The sequence below is a fragment of the Bombus bifarius genome, unplaced genomic scaffold (genome assembly GCF_011952205.1).
Source record: "Bombus bifarius isolate JDL3187 unplaced genomic scaffold, Bbif_JDL3187 scf7180000008047, whole genome shotgun sequence".
Lineage (NCBI taxonomy): Eukaryota > Metazoa > Arthropoda > Insecta > Hymenoptera > Apidae > Bombus > Bombus bifarius.
Window position 1 is genome coordinate 1,838,574 of NW_022884413.1, and position 15,601 is coordinate 1,854,174.

A 15,601-nucleotide genomic window follows, 5' to 3' on the forward strand; every position below is an offset into this window, starting at 1 on the left:
TTTTTTTTTTTTTTTAATATAGTTAAAAAATAATTTTGATGGATTCAAAAGATATTAGATGCTTGTTGCATTTTATATATCTTTTTAAAGAGGAAATATTATTTCTCAGGAATAGTAAAAAACAATGCTTTTTAACTTGTTAGGAACAATTTTTTCTTATCTTTTACGATTAAACTGTTTGTTTTACGATTAAAAAATTAAAAAAGAATGGAAATTATCGTTTATCGTATCGCAATGGTTATTGTGAATATTTCATAGTCGAATGATATTGACAAACGCAAAGATATAAATAAAATGTTAATGTAAAATTTGTGTGTGCAGGAGGACGATAAAAATGCTTCGAATATGTGGCTTTCTTTATTAAGAAATGACACTATGTTCAAAAATAAAAATTTCATTTTGCAAAAATAATATAAAAACATTTTGAATAATTTCACATTCGTGCGCACTTCTTAGATTAATTTAATATGATTATTTTGCGAAATTTATATCGGGGTTTTTAATCGCTCGTAAAATATATCGTTAACGTGATCTAAAATGTTATTCCAGCTCTGAGAGATCAAGCTTTTCTAAGTAGTCATATTCAGTCTTCTTCAATATATAGTGTCTTTATTTTGTTTTTTGAAATTGAATGGAAACTAGAGAACAGAATGATCCCCTTGAAGCTTCAACGATGCGAATCTGATTTTTGAAACTTCGACTGCATCGATATATCCGATGCTCTCGATGCATCGGATATATCCGATGCATCGATGCACTCTAATTACATTTTATATTCTAATTACCACGTGTTGATTTAATTCTCACCAATACGACGATATTCGATTTTTGTTAATTTACTTTTTAAAATAATTATCAATACTCGTGGCCTTCTCTTCAAGAATAATCTTCGAAGTTTCAAGAACATTCTGCTATGTAATTACTACCTCTTAATTTAATTCTCTATTAATTACTATCGATTATAAATTTTACAGGAGTAGTTCCAACTTCTTCTCCCGACGTTATTTTTACAAACTGACCGCGCATGAAAAATTGCAACCACGATAAATGGCTACACGAATTATCTCTGAAGCGGGAGGCTGAACACGATAACGCGTCCCATTTTGTACTTTGAGCAACACGAGAAAACGTCGTGCAAGTTTACACCATGCCGAATAGATCGGACATTTTTTACCAAATATTGCACAAGTGTCTAGAATCCCATCTGCCCTGTGAATCGCTCAACCATTATCTCCTATTATCTGCCAGAATTTTTTTTATCGTTGGTCGTGCTAGCGATATATTGCCGTCTCGAACGAAACTTTCGTAACGATCAGACCGCTGTTTCTCGATATAGTATTTTCCCCGAGTATCAGAATCTCGAATGTCAGAAAAACGTTCAACACGAATTTATAAAGTCATTTAGCCCAAAATGGATCAAACGAAGTAAGAAGCGTATATTTACACTGAATCATTAACTTTACAAACGAGAACCGTTGAAACTAAGAATATCAGCATCAGTGGTGTCTCAAATAATTACGTACCCTTAATTAGTAGCTTGAAATTATCAAATTTAGAAATCAGTGTCGTTGAAATTTAGAATATTAACGTTAGTGGTGCTCAAAATAAATATATCTCGATTTTTTAATGTAGGCAACGGTCGTGCGCAATTCGATTTTGTCGACTTTATCGATGACGAGTGATCGCTAAAAACTAGGAACATAAAAAAGAAGAGAATCGATTTTCGTAAAATTCCAATTGTGATCTATAATCGTCCTAATATGGTCCGGAGATTCTGTTTTCGTCTTTCCCCCTTTTTACGATTCCTATCTAGGGGAAGGTTGGAGAGGACAGCATTTCTATTCAGGTTGAGTGTTTGAGTCAAGAAGGTTTAGTTGGTATCTCGGTGATGTTCAAGTTTTTCGAGCTCGTGATCCTTTTCTTGCACAATTGGGAATTCTTTTGTGTCCAGAGTATGAGCTTCCGCTGATGTACAAGTTTCTGGTGCTGGCGTTAATTCGCAAGGTATTTGAGATGGCGGCAACTCGCAGGATTCTGGCGCTGGCGGTAATTCGCAAGATTCTGGTGCTGACGGCAATTCGCAAGATTCTGGAACTGGCGGAAATTCGCAAAATTTGGGGGTTGGCGTTGATTCGCAAGATTCTGGGTTTGGCGGTAATCCGCAAGATTCTGGCTGTAATTCGCACGAGTCTGTCGTTGAGAGCAATTCGCAAGATTTTTGCACTGGTGGTAATTCGCGAGATTCTGGCACTGGTGACAATTCGCGAGGTTCTGGCGCTGGTGGTAATTCGCGAGATTCTGACGCTGGCGGCAATTCGCAAGATTCTTGCCCTGATGGTATTTCGCGAAATTTTGGCGCTGGCGGTGATTCGCGAAATTTTGGCGCTGGCGGTAATTCGCAAGATTCTTGCGCTGGCGGTAATTCGCAAGATTCTTGAGCTGGCGGTAATTCGCAAGATTCTGGCACTGGCGGTAATTCGCAAGATTCTTGAGCTGGCGGTAATTCGCAAGATTCTGGCACTGGCGGTAATTCGCAAGATTCTTGCGCTGGCGGTAATTCGCATGATTCTTGCGCTGGCGGTAATTCGCAAGATTCTTGCGTTGGCGGTAATTCGCAAGATTCTTGCGCTGGCGGTAATTCGCATGATTCTTGCGCTGGCGGTAATTCGCAAGATTCTTGCGTTGGCGGTAATTCGCAAGATTCTTGCGTTGGCGGTAATTCGCAAGATTCTTGCGTTGGCGGTAATTCGCAAGATTCTTGCGCTGGCGGTAATTCGCATGATTCTTGCGCTGGCGGTAATTCGCATGATTCTTGCGCTGGCGGTAATTCGCAAGATTCTGGCGTTGGCGGTAATTCGCAAGATTCTGGCGCTGGCGGTAATTCGCATGATTCTTGCGCTGGCGGTAATTCGCAAGATTCTTGAGCTGGCGGTAATTCGCAAGATTCTTGCGCTGGCGGTAATTCGCAAGATTCTGGCACTGGCGGTAATTCGCAAGATTCTTGCGCTGGCGGTAATTCGCAAGATTCTTGAGCTGGCGGTAATTCGCAAGATTCTGGCACTGGCGGTAATTCGCAAGATTCTTGAGCTGGCGGTAATTCGCAAGATTCTGGCACTGGCGGTAATTCGCAAGATTCTTGCGCTGGCGGTAATTCGCAAGATTCTTGCGCTGGCGGTAATTCGCAAGATTCTTGCGCTGGCGGTAATTCGCAAGATTCTTGCGCTGGCGGTAATTCGCAAGATTCTTGCGCTGGCGGTAATTCGCAAGATTCTGGCGCTGGCGGTAATTCGCAAGATTCTGGCACTGGCGGTAATTCGCAAGATTCTGGCGCTGGCGGTAATTCGCAAGATTCTGGCGCTGGCGGTAATTCGCAAGATTCTGGCGCTGGCGGTAATTCGCAAGATTCTTGCGCTGGCGGTAATTCGCAAGATTCTTGCGCTGGCGGTAATTCGCAAGATTCTGGCACTGGCGGTAATTCGCAAGATTCTGGCACTGGCGGTAATTCGCAAGATTCTTGCGCTGGCGGTAATTCGCAAGATTCTGGCGCTGGCGGTAATTCGCAAGATTCTTGCGCTGGCGGTAATTCGCAAGTTGCTGGCTCGTTTTGGCTTCTCATGAACACTTCATCGGTTTCTTGCGGTGACGAGATCTGGTCTGAAAGAATTATAGTTTCGATATTGGTTAGCATTATTGATATAAAGTAGTTGATAAATAGCAACAGTAATAATTAGTCTTTAAACTATGGACGTGTATGCAAATTTATATTTTTATGAATGAGATTGAAGGAATGGAAGGATTGAATGTTAATGGATATTTGTTTCACCTTTAAAGTACTTCGATCACGAAGATATTGAACAAAATTAAATACGTACCTATTGGTAATTGCTCCGACGTAGACGTTACTTCATGATCGATAAACTGTTTACACGTACAGATCGGCTTTCGGCGTTCGGATACTAAAAAAAACAAAAATTCATTGATAAATTTTTTATTGAAATTATTCACCAAATAATTGTCGACATATTTCAATGAGACTGAAAATGACAAAGCAAATGGCACTTAACTTGTTAAGTGGGATTTCTTGGAATTTCTTCTTTAAATACGTACAGAGAAATACTCTTAGGAGAAGCTACTTAATATAAGCTGCAACTACTTGTGAATTGATACGCTACGAATACACATATCCAATATATGTTCTTTGCATATATTCTGTATATACGATGTTTTAGGATTTTGCGATCGAATTTCAAAGATCGATTCTTTTCTAAAATTTCATAAAAATGTCAAGATAAAATAATTCGTGAAACGCACGAATAAAAATCTGGCCAAAAAATCCGAAAACACTATGTACGTTTCCTATAAAATTGTTAGTAGGATAAGGCTGTCGAAAAATGGTTCACGAGACACTTCACATTTAACATTGTTTCTATGAAACCATCTTTATTCTAATCAATGATCATTGTTTGAATTAGTCAGATTGGAAAGTCCCTGCCTCGTAGCATCGGCTGGAAGAGTGGTTCACCGGAATAATCGGCTCGATGGATAGTGATTGTTTCGGTGAACTACTCGGACAGCCGATGGCCGTGTAAAAGACGGTGTCGCAGTCCTCGTCGAATTCCTTTGCCGACGAATACACGGACTCACCCGAACTGTCCACGCCGTATTTCTCGCCATCCAGGGCGTCCTCCAATTTCTCCAAATTCGGCATCTGCAATTTTGAATGGAAATATACTGCGTAAAGTGATAAATTACATAGAATACAAAACGACGCTTATAAAATAATTATAAAGTAATAAAGATAGAAAATAGAGGGAAGCTTATTTTTCTTTTTTTCGTAGGAAATAAAAAATTAAATCTACCGTCGTTTAAACAAAATTAATTTTTTACTGATAGAAAAAAATCGATATTCTTTTGGTCGAAACACTACATAAATTTATCTGTCAACGATCAAGTCATAACTCTCTAACGTGGTGTCATCGTCAGTCAACGTGTTAACGTGAGTTTACGAGATTTTTAAATAGGTATTTTCATCGAATTATTCGTATATTTCTACCTAGGTATTTTAATAGAATTATTCGAATCTTCTTCAAATATATATTTCAATCGAATTATTTGAAATTTTATTTAATTACGTATATTCGACTTTACTGCAACATTATTTCAATCTAAATACGACAATAAATTCTTCAACACACATTGATTATTGTCTACAATTATTATCAGATTACTACATACAACAGACTATGTCTTGAAACGATACGATGAATTCCTAAGTGTTCTACTGCGAACTATTTCATATCCACATTAAACACAAAATACAGAACGCAAGACTACTACTTATATTGATTTTACCACTGTCTCCGAAGATGCTAGCATAGCCACGTTTTGGAGAAATTCATTAGCTTCCTTCTGAATATCCCTCAACTCCGTTAAAGACACATCTTTGTCCGCTTCGTCGCTGCTCACCGAGCTGGATGCTGTGTTGATCCCTGTGCTACACGTGGCAAGCTAAAAAACCAAACCACAAATTTTCCTACAAAAAATTGTAAATTAAAATAATCACGACCATATAATAATCTTGTTACTAATAGCCTTGTTTGTTGATACGTTTAAATCATCAAACTCGAAATAAATGTCAACACTGGACCGTATCAATTTTTCAAAATATCAGGTCACCTTTTTCATAAGCTTAAAAACTAAAGAAACAGCAGTAGGTAAGACGATTTTCTACGTTTCTAAATATATTCTCAGAGATGTGAATTTGCATAAAAATCCACAGTTTACGTCATTAGTAATCGCTTTACTAGTACAAAGGTATAAGCTTATTATATTACACTTGACTTGTGAAATATTCTTTTTCTAGACTCGACCTCGTCAAACTTGACTACGTTGAACAAGGCATTAAGCTTAAAAGAATATATGTAACCATGAAAAGTTCATCCGTGACGGTCAGTGTGTTTGATTTTTAATTACACAGATCGAATACTCACGTTAAAATCTAAATCGTCTGCGCTATCTTCCATGGCCAATCTTCCAAGTTTCACATCCAGCGTTTCGCCATCCGACCCGTCGATATTCTCTCCATCCGAACTGATCTGAGAAAATTTGCGCTTCGCTTCATGGTGTATCGGACTGTCGACAGATTCTGTGGTTGATTTTTCATCCGGCGTTGCCACCTTCGATCATTTCGTACATTTATAGATAATAATAATTATGAATAACATAGGGAATGTATCGCTTAAAAGTAATGAATATTTTATATTAAGCATACAATTACATAGGTATCCAATCATATAATTGTACGAGACATAACTGAAAATAAAAGAAAATAAAATGATAAAATAACTATAGACATCGATGACAATACTCACGAAATAATTACGAACACGAATTAGAATAATAATCAAACAAACAAACGCTACACGAACCATAAAACCTTCGTGATATTATCTCAAACTATTCTGTTACACTCGTTTGAAATAAAATTTGCTCAAGTCCAGGAACAATTTATTCAAAGGATAAATCTTACTTACCGGTTCAAGATCCGTATGACTTATGCGAATTTTCGTTGGTGGTGGCGAAGGCAACGATTTGGACGTATCCAAACAAGACAAAGTCGACAAAGTCAATCTGATGGATCTGATTAAGGCCTTCTTGGCCTCGATCATCGTCAATCTCTTGTCCTACATCCATCACCGAGACTATTATCGTACTAATTTTAATTATGTGTCTAAAAACTAACCGAGCTTGAAGAAGGATGTCTACTCTTACAGTAATTAAAATCGATTACTATTGATAAACCATTCCATAACACAAACAAACTTCCTACAAGCTTTTAGAATACACGCATAAACGTTTCTATTTATACTACAAACATAAGAAAATCGATATGCAAACAGATAAGTACCTATACAAGAAAACGTGCAACGAGGTTGACAGTACGTCGATTTACCTTGCTAGTCGGACTACGCCGCATTGATCTCCCTATCTTCAAGTTCAGCGCTCTTAATCGTCTGCGACTCCTTTGCACGAATCTTACCTGTAAACAAATATTTCGCAGATCTATCAAGAAACATTTTACGCTTTCGTGATCCTTTACGCGGACTCCAATTTTTTTGATCGTAATTCAAAAATTGAAACCTCGACAAATTCCTGTCACCCGCTAAATATTATAGTTGATACTCTACATTCGATGTTTTATATATTTTCGCACATTACGCGCATTCTGTGTATTTATGAACGTTTAAACGGCAAACAATAATGTCGCCAAAGCGATTATAAATTTGACTAAAAATTCTTTGAGAATTATATCACTACGTACCATTGTAATCGGTTGGATTTGTGGATAGCCGAAAATATAAGCACCAACGTTAATTGAACATCTGATGATTCGAAGGATCAGTAATCCTGGCAGGAATATTAACCACGGCAGCGGTCTGACAAGTTTCATCTTCCCGAATACTTTACCTTTGTCCTCTGTTTTATAATACGAAACAATATAAATTAGTCCATCCAATATTGTCGATACAAATTGTCAAATCGTTTGAAGTTATGGTAATGCATAAAGAAATAAATTTGTAATATCTTTGGTTATAATAGTAAAGTAGATTAGAGTAGTTGGTAAAATAATTCAAACATACCATCTTCAATTTCCTGAGCTGGTAAGCTCCATTGTGCAGACTTTTCGACATTCCAGAGAAACGAGTCGATCATTTTGAACAATGCTTGGCCTATGACAGTTTGTGACGTGGCGATAAACACCGATCCTAACCATCCTTTAATGCCTTCTGGCGTCTTGGGTATGTCCTGAAGAAGATTTCAAAAGAAGTTAGTTTCTTTATTATCCTGTTTAACTTAATCACTTTTTACATCAACTTTCAATACTCACAGAGGTCGTAGTTACTTCATTCTCCATGATTAAATTTGATCTAAAAATGATGGCAAATTCTGCATAATCAATTACTAAACAAACTATAGTACACGTATTTATAATGTATGTTCGAATAATACAGGGTGGTTGGTAACTGGTGGTAAAAGCGGAAAGGGGGTGATTCTACGCGAAAAAAGAAGTCAAAAATATAGAATAAAAATTTTTCCATCGAGACAACGATCTACAGTGAGATCCGTTATAACGAGACGCGATAAAGTGCGTACTGAGCGAAAATTCAAAGTCGATTTTCTGGAAAACAAAGCCCCAAACGAAAAATTTTTATTCTATATTTTCGACTTCTTTTTTCGCGTAGAATCACCCCCTTTCCGCTTAGTTACCAACCACCCTGTATAATACATACACGATAATAGAATAGAAGTTAGTTAAATATTTGTTAATTAATTCGAATTTTCCTATTAAGAAATAATTTTAGATACGGAACACACGTTAACGGTAGCATAAATTTCAATTAGATATCTTTTATGTAAATCTTCGCGGATAACCTGAAATGTTGAAGTCTTAAATGGAATAATTTCGATATAAATTATTACGAATATAAAGATAGAGAGTTTAGTTTATTTTATATTTAAAAATGATTATTTGAATTGTTTTATTTCGATGGAAATGACGTTATTTATAAATTTATGTAACAGACTAGAAGTTCATACGTCGATTCAAGTATTACTATGCATCGATAATTATAACATTTATCGTTAGATAACATTTTTACGTATTAACTTTTAATTCTCAAGAGAAGAAAAATCGAGGCGCTGCGCCATTCCTATTCAGCATCCCGCTGTTCCCTCGTTACTTATATATCTTAACACTTAGCCAACGATTAAGTATGCCATTAAGCGATGTTAGCGATAAAAAAAAAAAGTTATCCAGATATAAATTTTCCAATCTTTTACCAACTTATTTCACTGGTTTTAGATAATTTTATTCGATTGACTAATTCGTTAGATATAATAATAATTCCTGATTTCAATTAATAAGACAAACCTAGATAACGAATCTGCAAAGTTTTACGTAAGATCGAAGATTCAGCTATCTTGTAGCAATCGTTATTCCCGACATATTAAAGAAAATAAAAAAATACATATTTAATCTGAAAATTGAGCAGCTTAGTTAACATTTGAATTAGAATCGCTCCCTTACAACGAATATGAAAAATAAATGTCAAATATGACAAATAAATTACTTTACAATTAACAAAATAATAAATAAAAATTGTTACGAGATATCTTCAGTTTTCTATTATGAAAGACATTACATTTACTTGAGTATTCTCGCCTGACATGTTACTCAAACAACTTCACCCAATTGCAAACGTTTAACAAGCCATACTTTGATTAAACATTTGCTTCCATTGACGACATACTTATATTAACGAAAGAACGGCAAACGATTTGCGAAAACATTACTTAATCAAACGAATCCACGATATTTTTTTTTTTTTCTCGCCTGATATTTGATACTTGACTCATTCTAAAAGATCATCCAATAATGAATGATCATTTTTGGCGGTGAATAATCAGAAAGTTCGTATAGTGGGGAACACGTGATAACAATATTATTCGTAATTCAAGTTCTTTTTATAAAACCGGTATAAATAGTATCCACGTAATTTGTTCAGATTATCCTACGTAAATTGGCATAAAATCGTAAAACAACCACAATAATTATACGACATCGCGTCGATTGCTCCGTTGGCAGGAAATTAGCGAAATAAACGGCGAATATTTAACGAAGGATAACGCAAAATCTCGAGGTTATCGTATAAAACGTTCATTCACAACGCAAAATGTTCCAGAAATGTTGCCACCCACTAGTTTTGTGTTCTATCTGGTACGAAACGATTGAAAATTTTATACCGAAATCGGTATCTTGTATTTCTATTATTCATTATATTAGGTTCGTGACGTTTGAAAGACATATTTTTGTAAGATATCTTTTCTTCTAGAAATCAGAGAAATAACGTTTAACGAGAGATATACGTTATTCATATATCGTATTTACACGTTTGACATCTTATACTTATGCAATTTATCGCATCTTTATTTTATTCCTTTACTATAGTTTACACACAGCAATAAACTCTCGGAAGCGATAAAATTCACTATCTCGGTAACTGACAGGTGTGAAATTTGTAAAGAAAATATATACACGGTAATAATTTAACTAATAACCTAAGAACTATGACGAAGAATATTAAAATCTTGATTTTTTTAACCAACAACACGCGTATCGTATATTTACAATGCCAACATTTAAATTAAGGCAACATAAATTAAGCACAATTCCTACAAAATTATCGTCATTCTATCGACACTTACAGTCGTAAACAAAACAACTTGGAAATAAAAAAAGGAGCGTAATATTGCTGTGAAATTATCGTCGAATAATCGACGCTTAACGAACGAAGTGGCACTAAAGACATTAGCATAATGTTAACGTGCAGTTGTTCGTGCAATAGACGTTGACTGCGTTGTACTAGCATTGCGGAGCAATAATAGAGCCATTACTCTCGCTGAGTAAAGCTTCCGTGATAGAAACACGTTCGCCTATGACACGAACCTAATAACATTTTCCACTTTGTTCCTGGCGAGAAGGGTTTTTACCGTTGGTTGGTGGGTTCACGTGAATAAAACTCACTTCCATTAAACCGTAATGAAACGGTAATAAATAAACAATAAGAAATGCAACGGTGATAATTCGCTATCAGCAAGGCATGACCCCGTCCTATCGCTTAGTGAGAGCAGAAACACCCATGAGCGTCGAATGTCCCTGATGAAAAACGCGACGATCGTCGGTATCAAATAAAAAGAGAATCTTTTGCTAATTTTTGTTTTTCAATCATAGAACAAGCGTCTATGTGACTTTTATTTATAGAACGAATTTTTCTTATTAATTTTCATAGTGGAATATAGTTTTGGAACGGGTGTAAACCTTAAGGGATTAAATTGAAAGCTAGATGTTAATAGTTGTTAAAATAAATTGGTAAAACGCAAAACAGACATCGATAAAACGCTATAGTACAGTGACATGTAGATAAGATAAGCTTCGAAGTAACTTGGAGACTAGATTTAACGGGATGCAGGTACAAAATCTCATAATGTTATAGGTGTTACGAAGCACATAACGTTAACTGATTAAGGACTAATCGATAGCTGGAAATAAAGATAATTTACGGGTCGTCTTGCCGAGGTACGAGAAACAAAGTATTAGGATAATAAATCGAAACACACGAAAGAAATGTTCGTGTTTCCAAAATGATGCCATACCATCGTAAACGCTTGGATTTAGCTTGTATAATTTTACAATGTCAAAATATAGAATTCAACAGCGTAGATTGATTTAACAAAATTGCCAAAAATAAGTAATAAATCAGAATAAGTTTGAATTTTATTAATCGTTTGAATTAATTATTAATTGAATCCTTCGCGTTGTCATTCGTAATTACGATATTTAAAAAACGAAATTCAACAACGTACGTAAATTGATTGGAAAAAATGGGAATAAAATGTTGCGTTAATGTTAGTTCTTAACGAGTCAACGTAATATGATCGTCGTTGGAATTCAAAGCTTCCAAGGAAATTCACATCCGCCTTTTAACCACCATTCAAGGTTGATTCGCTTTCTGTTCGAATTTCATGAAATCGATACATTATCACGGACAGTGGCTCGAAATTTTTCTTGTCGAGGCCGTAACAGCAGCAAATAAACAATAAAGGAAAGTAACGATAATTTTGCTATCGAGAAGGCATGACCCGTCGTTATCCATCACTGAACGCTGAAACTCCCATAACGAAACGCGCAAACGTGAAATAAAAATGAACAGAAACGTCGTGAAAAATATAGTATACGATACACGTTACGAGTATACGTTGGCAAATGTACGTAATTACTTTTTATATTACTGATAAAAAAAAAAGCAGAAAAAGGCGAGCTGCTTCGGGGAAAAAATACGATATCGACCTTGGATTTATTGTTATTGGATAATTTTTATTATTCAATAGATAATATATAAAATATTATACATTACACAGGGTGATTGGTAACTGGTGGTACAAGCGGAAAGGGGGTGATTCTACGCGAAAAAAGAAGTCGAAAATATAGAATAAAAATTTTTCGTTCGAGACTTTGTTTTCGAGAAAATCGACTTTGAATTTTCGCTCGGTACGCGTGCACCTTATCGCGTCTCATTTTAACGGATCTCACTGTAGATCGTTGTCTCGATGGAAAAATTAAAAAAAAATTGTTATTCTATATTTTCGACTTCTTTTTTCGCGTAGAATCACCTCCTTTCTGCTTGTACCACTAGTTACCAACCACCCTGTGTATTAAATAACATAAACAATATATAATAATAGTAATAATATTTCTCCAGAATTTTAAGTATCTTATAATAATTTCTAATTATCTTCAAAATATTGTATTTACGTATATGTGTATTGATTTTGTGGACACAACCACGAGCCAACTCCCTTTTCAGAACAAAAAGGATAGAAAATAAAGTTATCTATCGATATAATATCAATAACAATAAATATTATGAAATAATAACTTCCTTCCAAATAAAAATCTTTATTACTAAAGTTTTTCTGTCAAATGATAATCTTTGTTAATGATAAAACAATGGTAAAGCACCAAAATTATTTACGGTTGCAATACTGAAATTAAAAACGAAATAATAATCTCTGTCAATAAATAATATGTTTTCTTCTGCGTAGAAAAGTTTTTACTAAGAAACACAGACTTTCTGGCAAATTATAATTTTTAATAATAAATATAGTCCTTTCAATAAATAGATATATTATAAATAATTTAGTAAATAATGATACGAATTGTATTATAATTATTATTTGCCAAAAAACCTGTGTTTATTAACAACAAATTTTTACTTACATGAAGGATGTTATTTCTCGGTAAAAATTATTCCATTTTAAATTTTAGCGTTATAGGTACCACAAATAATTTTAACGTTAACATTATCTTAAATGTAATTAAATATTTTCATCTATTCCTAATGCAATACGTTTCTATCGCGTTCTATCTATTTTCGATTGCTTCGTCGTTTATTTTACAAGAATTTAATAAGATAAAATAAAATGCAACGTATGTCAATCAGTTGCTAATTATAATAGTGTAATTAGAAGCAATCAAGGTCATGTAAACATGTACATAAATATAAACATAATTCGATTCCAGATAAATTTCATTCTTCTGACAGTCTTTATGCTTCAAAATTTATCATCGTTATTTCCGTAAGCAACCAATAAATAATTTTCAAGCAATTGTTCCATTTATATGCATTTAAACACATTCCAAGACTTACAACGATACCTGTATTTATGCTACTTGCACGTATCATAAAATCAAGTTTAACGTTATCATTAGCTCCTCGATTAAATTTTGACTATTTTTAAATATACTTGAAAGATTGATTAAATAGATACACTAAAATCGGACATATTATACGCAAAGAATGTTAACGAGACTCACCTAGACACGTCGATACACGTTGCTCACGATCAACTACTACAAAAGAACCTTAGAAGAAGCTCGTTTTTCTGTTGTTTGGGTCGTCGAGGGCAGAATAAATCGAACGGTTAGCAAATCTATCCGAACTCTTTGAATTTGAATCGTTCCACGAAGTATTCTGTAGTCGAGCATCTACCGCTCCATTTTCGAAATGAGATTCAAATTCGTAAAATCTGATTATAATTCAAGATTCGATATTCTCATAGAATATATGTTTCGTTGTTAATGACGATAAACATAGAGGGAGCCCTTCTTGGCTCAAATAAAAGGTTGTTTGATTTGTTGGTAAGGTTGACATATAAGAGGAAACAACGATATAACGATGTAAATGGGAAAAAGAAAAAAAGTGTTGTCATGGTATATTTATAGATAATAGAAATGTTAATAATTAAATCTACGGTGAGTAACGTTGAAACTTATAGAATGAAGAAGATCGATATCGAAATCCCCCAAATTCATTCACATTTCTAGCAAATTCTGACAAATTCTACTAAAACGAATTATTCCGAAAGCAGCTCGCAATCTTACTCGTAAAGCAACGGTTCAAATTAGTTCGTCTTAATGCATCGAAACAAAATACGTGATATATCAACAACAAGCCCAACTAAACATACTCGATAGCTAATCAAACTGATGAAGTGAATAAACTGTTCTCAACCAATCGGATGAAACCAAAAACATAAGAAAGGAAAGGTAAGGAAAACGGAGATACAATCAAAAATTACTTCCAAACGGAGCACGAAAGAATACCTCCGCCTTCCGACAAATGAATCAGTCACGTCGAGCTCTATATCCTATTCGATCCAAACCAATCTAATCGAACATCAAATACCATCAAACGTTCATGGTAACCTCTTAAACGCGAGTCGAAAGGCAATCGACTCGCGACTGGCGCGAAAACCGCGAACCGCATAAAAATCAGATTACGTGACCTTGTTTCTCTTCCCGTCGCGAGCAACCGTGAGAAAAATTCACCAATCGTGAGAGAAACAAACAAAACTTAAAACACCAAAACGAAGAAGCATCATCTTCGTCGTTTTTGTTTCGTTGCTCTCCTTCGTTCCATTCTCACCTAAGTATAGTTAGAGATGGCGTTGATCGAACGCCGGATACCGGCTGGGTTCCTCTTGAGGAACTTCCTTCGCCTTTCCGCGCCACCAGGCGATTCCTTATGGTCGGTCTTCGTAGTCAGCACGACGTAAAACGCGACACACGCGATCGAAGTCTATGCAAACGGTTCACTCGAACAACTGGTGATGGAGGATCGTCGCTCGGCGAATCTTTGGCCGCTACCGTATCTCCGTAGTTTCTTCGTGATCACGCACGTTCAGCAACGCCAGAGGATCGGTTCTTCTCGATCATTGCTCCGTGGACTTGAGCGGCAGAAACGAGGCAACTTCGTTTCGTTCTTGATACTATGATGCAATATGGATGAATGGAAATAAAATTGTTATTGTTGTTGTTGTGTTGAATTATTGTTTGGTGGATTTTGTTGAGGGGAGTTTGTGATTTGATGGTGTTGTGCAGTGAGTTACAGAAGTATTCGTAGTTTTATAATTATCGAATTCACGATGTTTCGTTTAATCTCTCTTGAAATATTATAAGGAACTGCTATTTTTCAATAAGTGATACGTTAATGAAAACCTTAATTATATTCGTAGATATGTATTCTCATTGATGGGCATTAGTGTATATATCGTTGAAGAATATCAATCGTATGAATTCAATAATTGCGAGGGTACGAATACTTCTGCGACTCGCTGAATAACATGTACCTATTTCTTTTTAAATGATATTTCTCTGCGTGGCATATGACAAAGAAGTGAAATAAAAAATGAATCAGAGAAATATGATTTACAAACTAAGATATTATGGAATAAATTTATTATATGATGCAGGTTTTTCTAAAAAATCTTGCGGATTACACAGCTTCTTCGTATCATTCTGAATAATTTAGAGAAAAAGATAATTAAAGATATTTTTCATTTTATTTATTAGCACAATTGAAACAGTCGTTGCAACCGCAATTTGCTAGCAAAATTGCAATTCTCATTTATTATATGGCATTTTAAAATTTGTACATATGGATTACACATTAATTTATTTTTTCGCGATGGATGAAATTAA

The 15,601-nt window shown here is 35.1% G+C and overlaps 1 protein-coding gene across 3 annotated transcripts; it reads right to left on the minus strand.

Annotated features, from left to right (window-relative positions):
* Positions 1-1,246: 1,246 nt before the first annotated feature.
* LOC117207913 (histone-lysine N-methyltransferase 2D-like) lies at positions 1,247-14,948 on the minus strand. 3 transcript variants are annotated; one of them, XM_033448627.1, is made up of 11 exons: positions 14,547-14,947; positions 7,889-7,928; positions 7,641-7,806; positions 7,322-7,476; positions 6,953-7,039; positions 6,534-6,683; positions 5,991-6,176; positions 5,353-5,508; positions 4,645-4,708; positions 3,873-3,956; positions 1,247-3,654 (listed from the first exon to the last, which is right to left on the minus strand). In XM_033448627.1, the coding sequence occupies exons 2-11, from the start codon at positions 7,913-7,915 to the stop codon at positions 1,871-1,873; spliced, it is 2,859 nt and encodes a 952-aa protein (XP_033304518.1). In that variant the 5' UTR covers positions 7,916-7,928; positions 14,547-14,947; the 3' UTR covers positions 1,247-1,870. The 3 variants fall into 3 exon arrangements, with proteins under 3 accessions (XP_033304518.1, XP_033304519.1, XP_033304520.1); XM_033448628.1 differs by lacking the exon at positions 14,547-14,947 and adding an exon at positions 13,436-13,664; XM_033448629.1 differs by lacking the exon at positions 6,534-6,683 and having other exon boundaries at positions 14,547-14,948.
* Between the last annotated feature and the right edge of the window lie 653 nt (positions 14,949-15,601).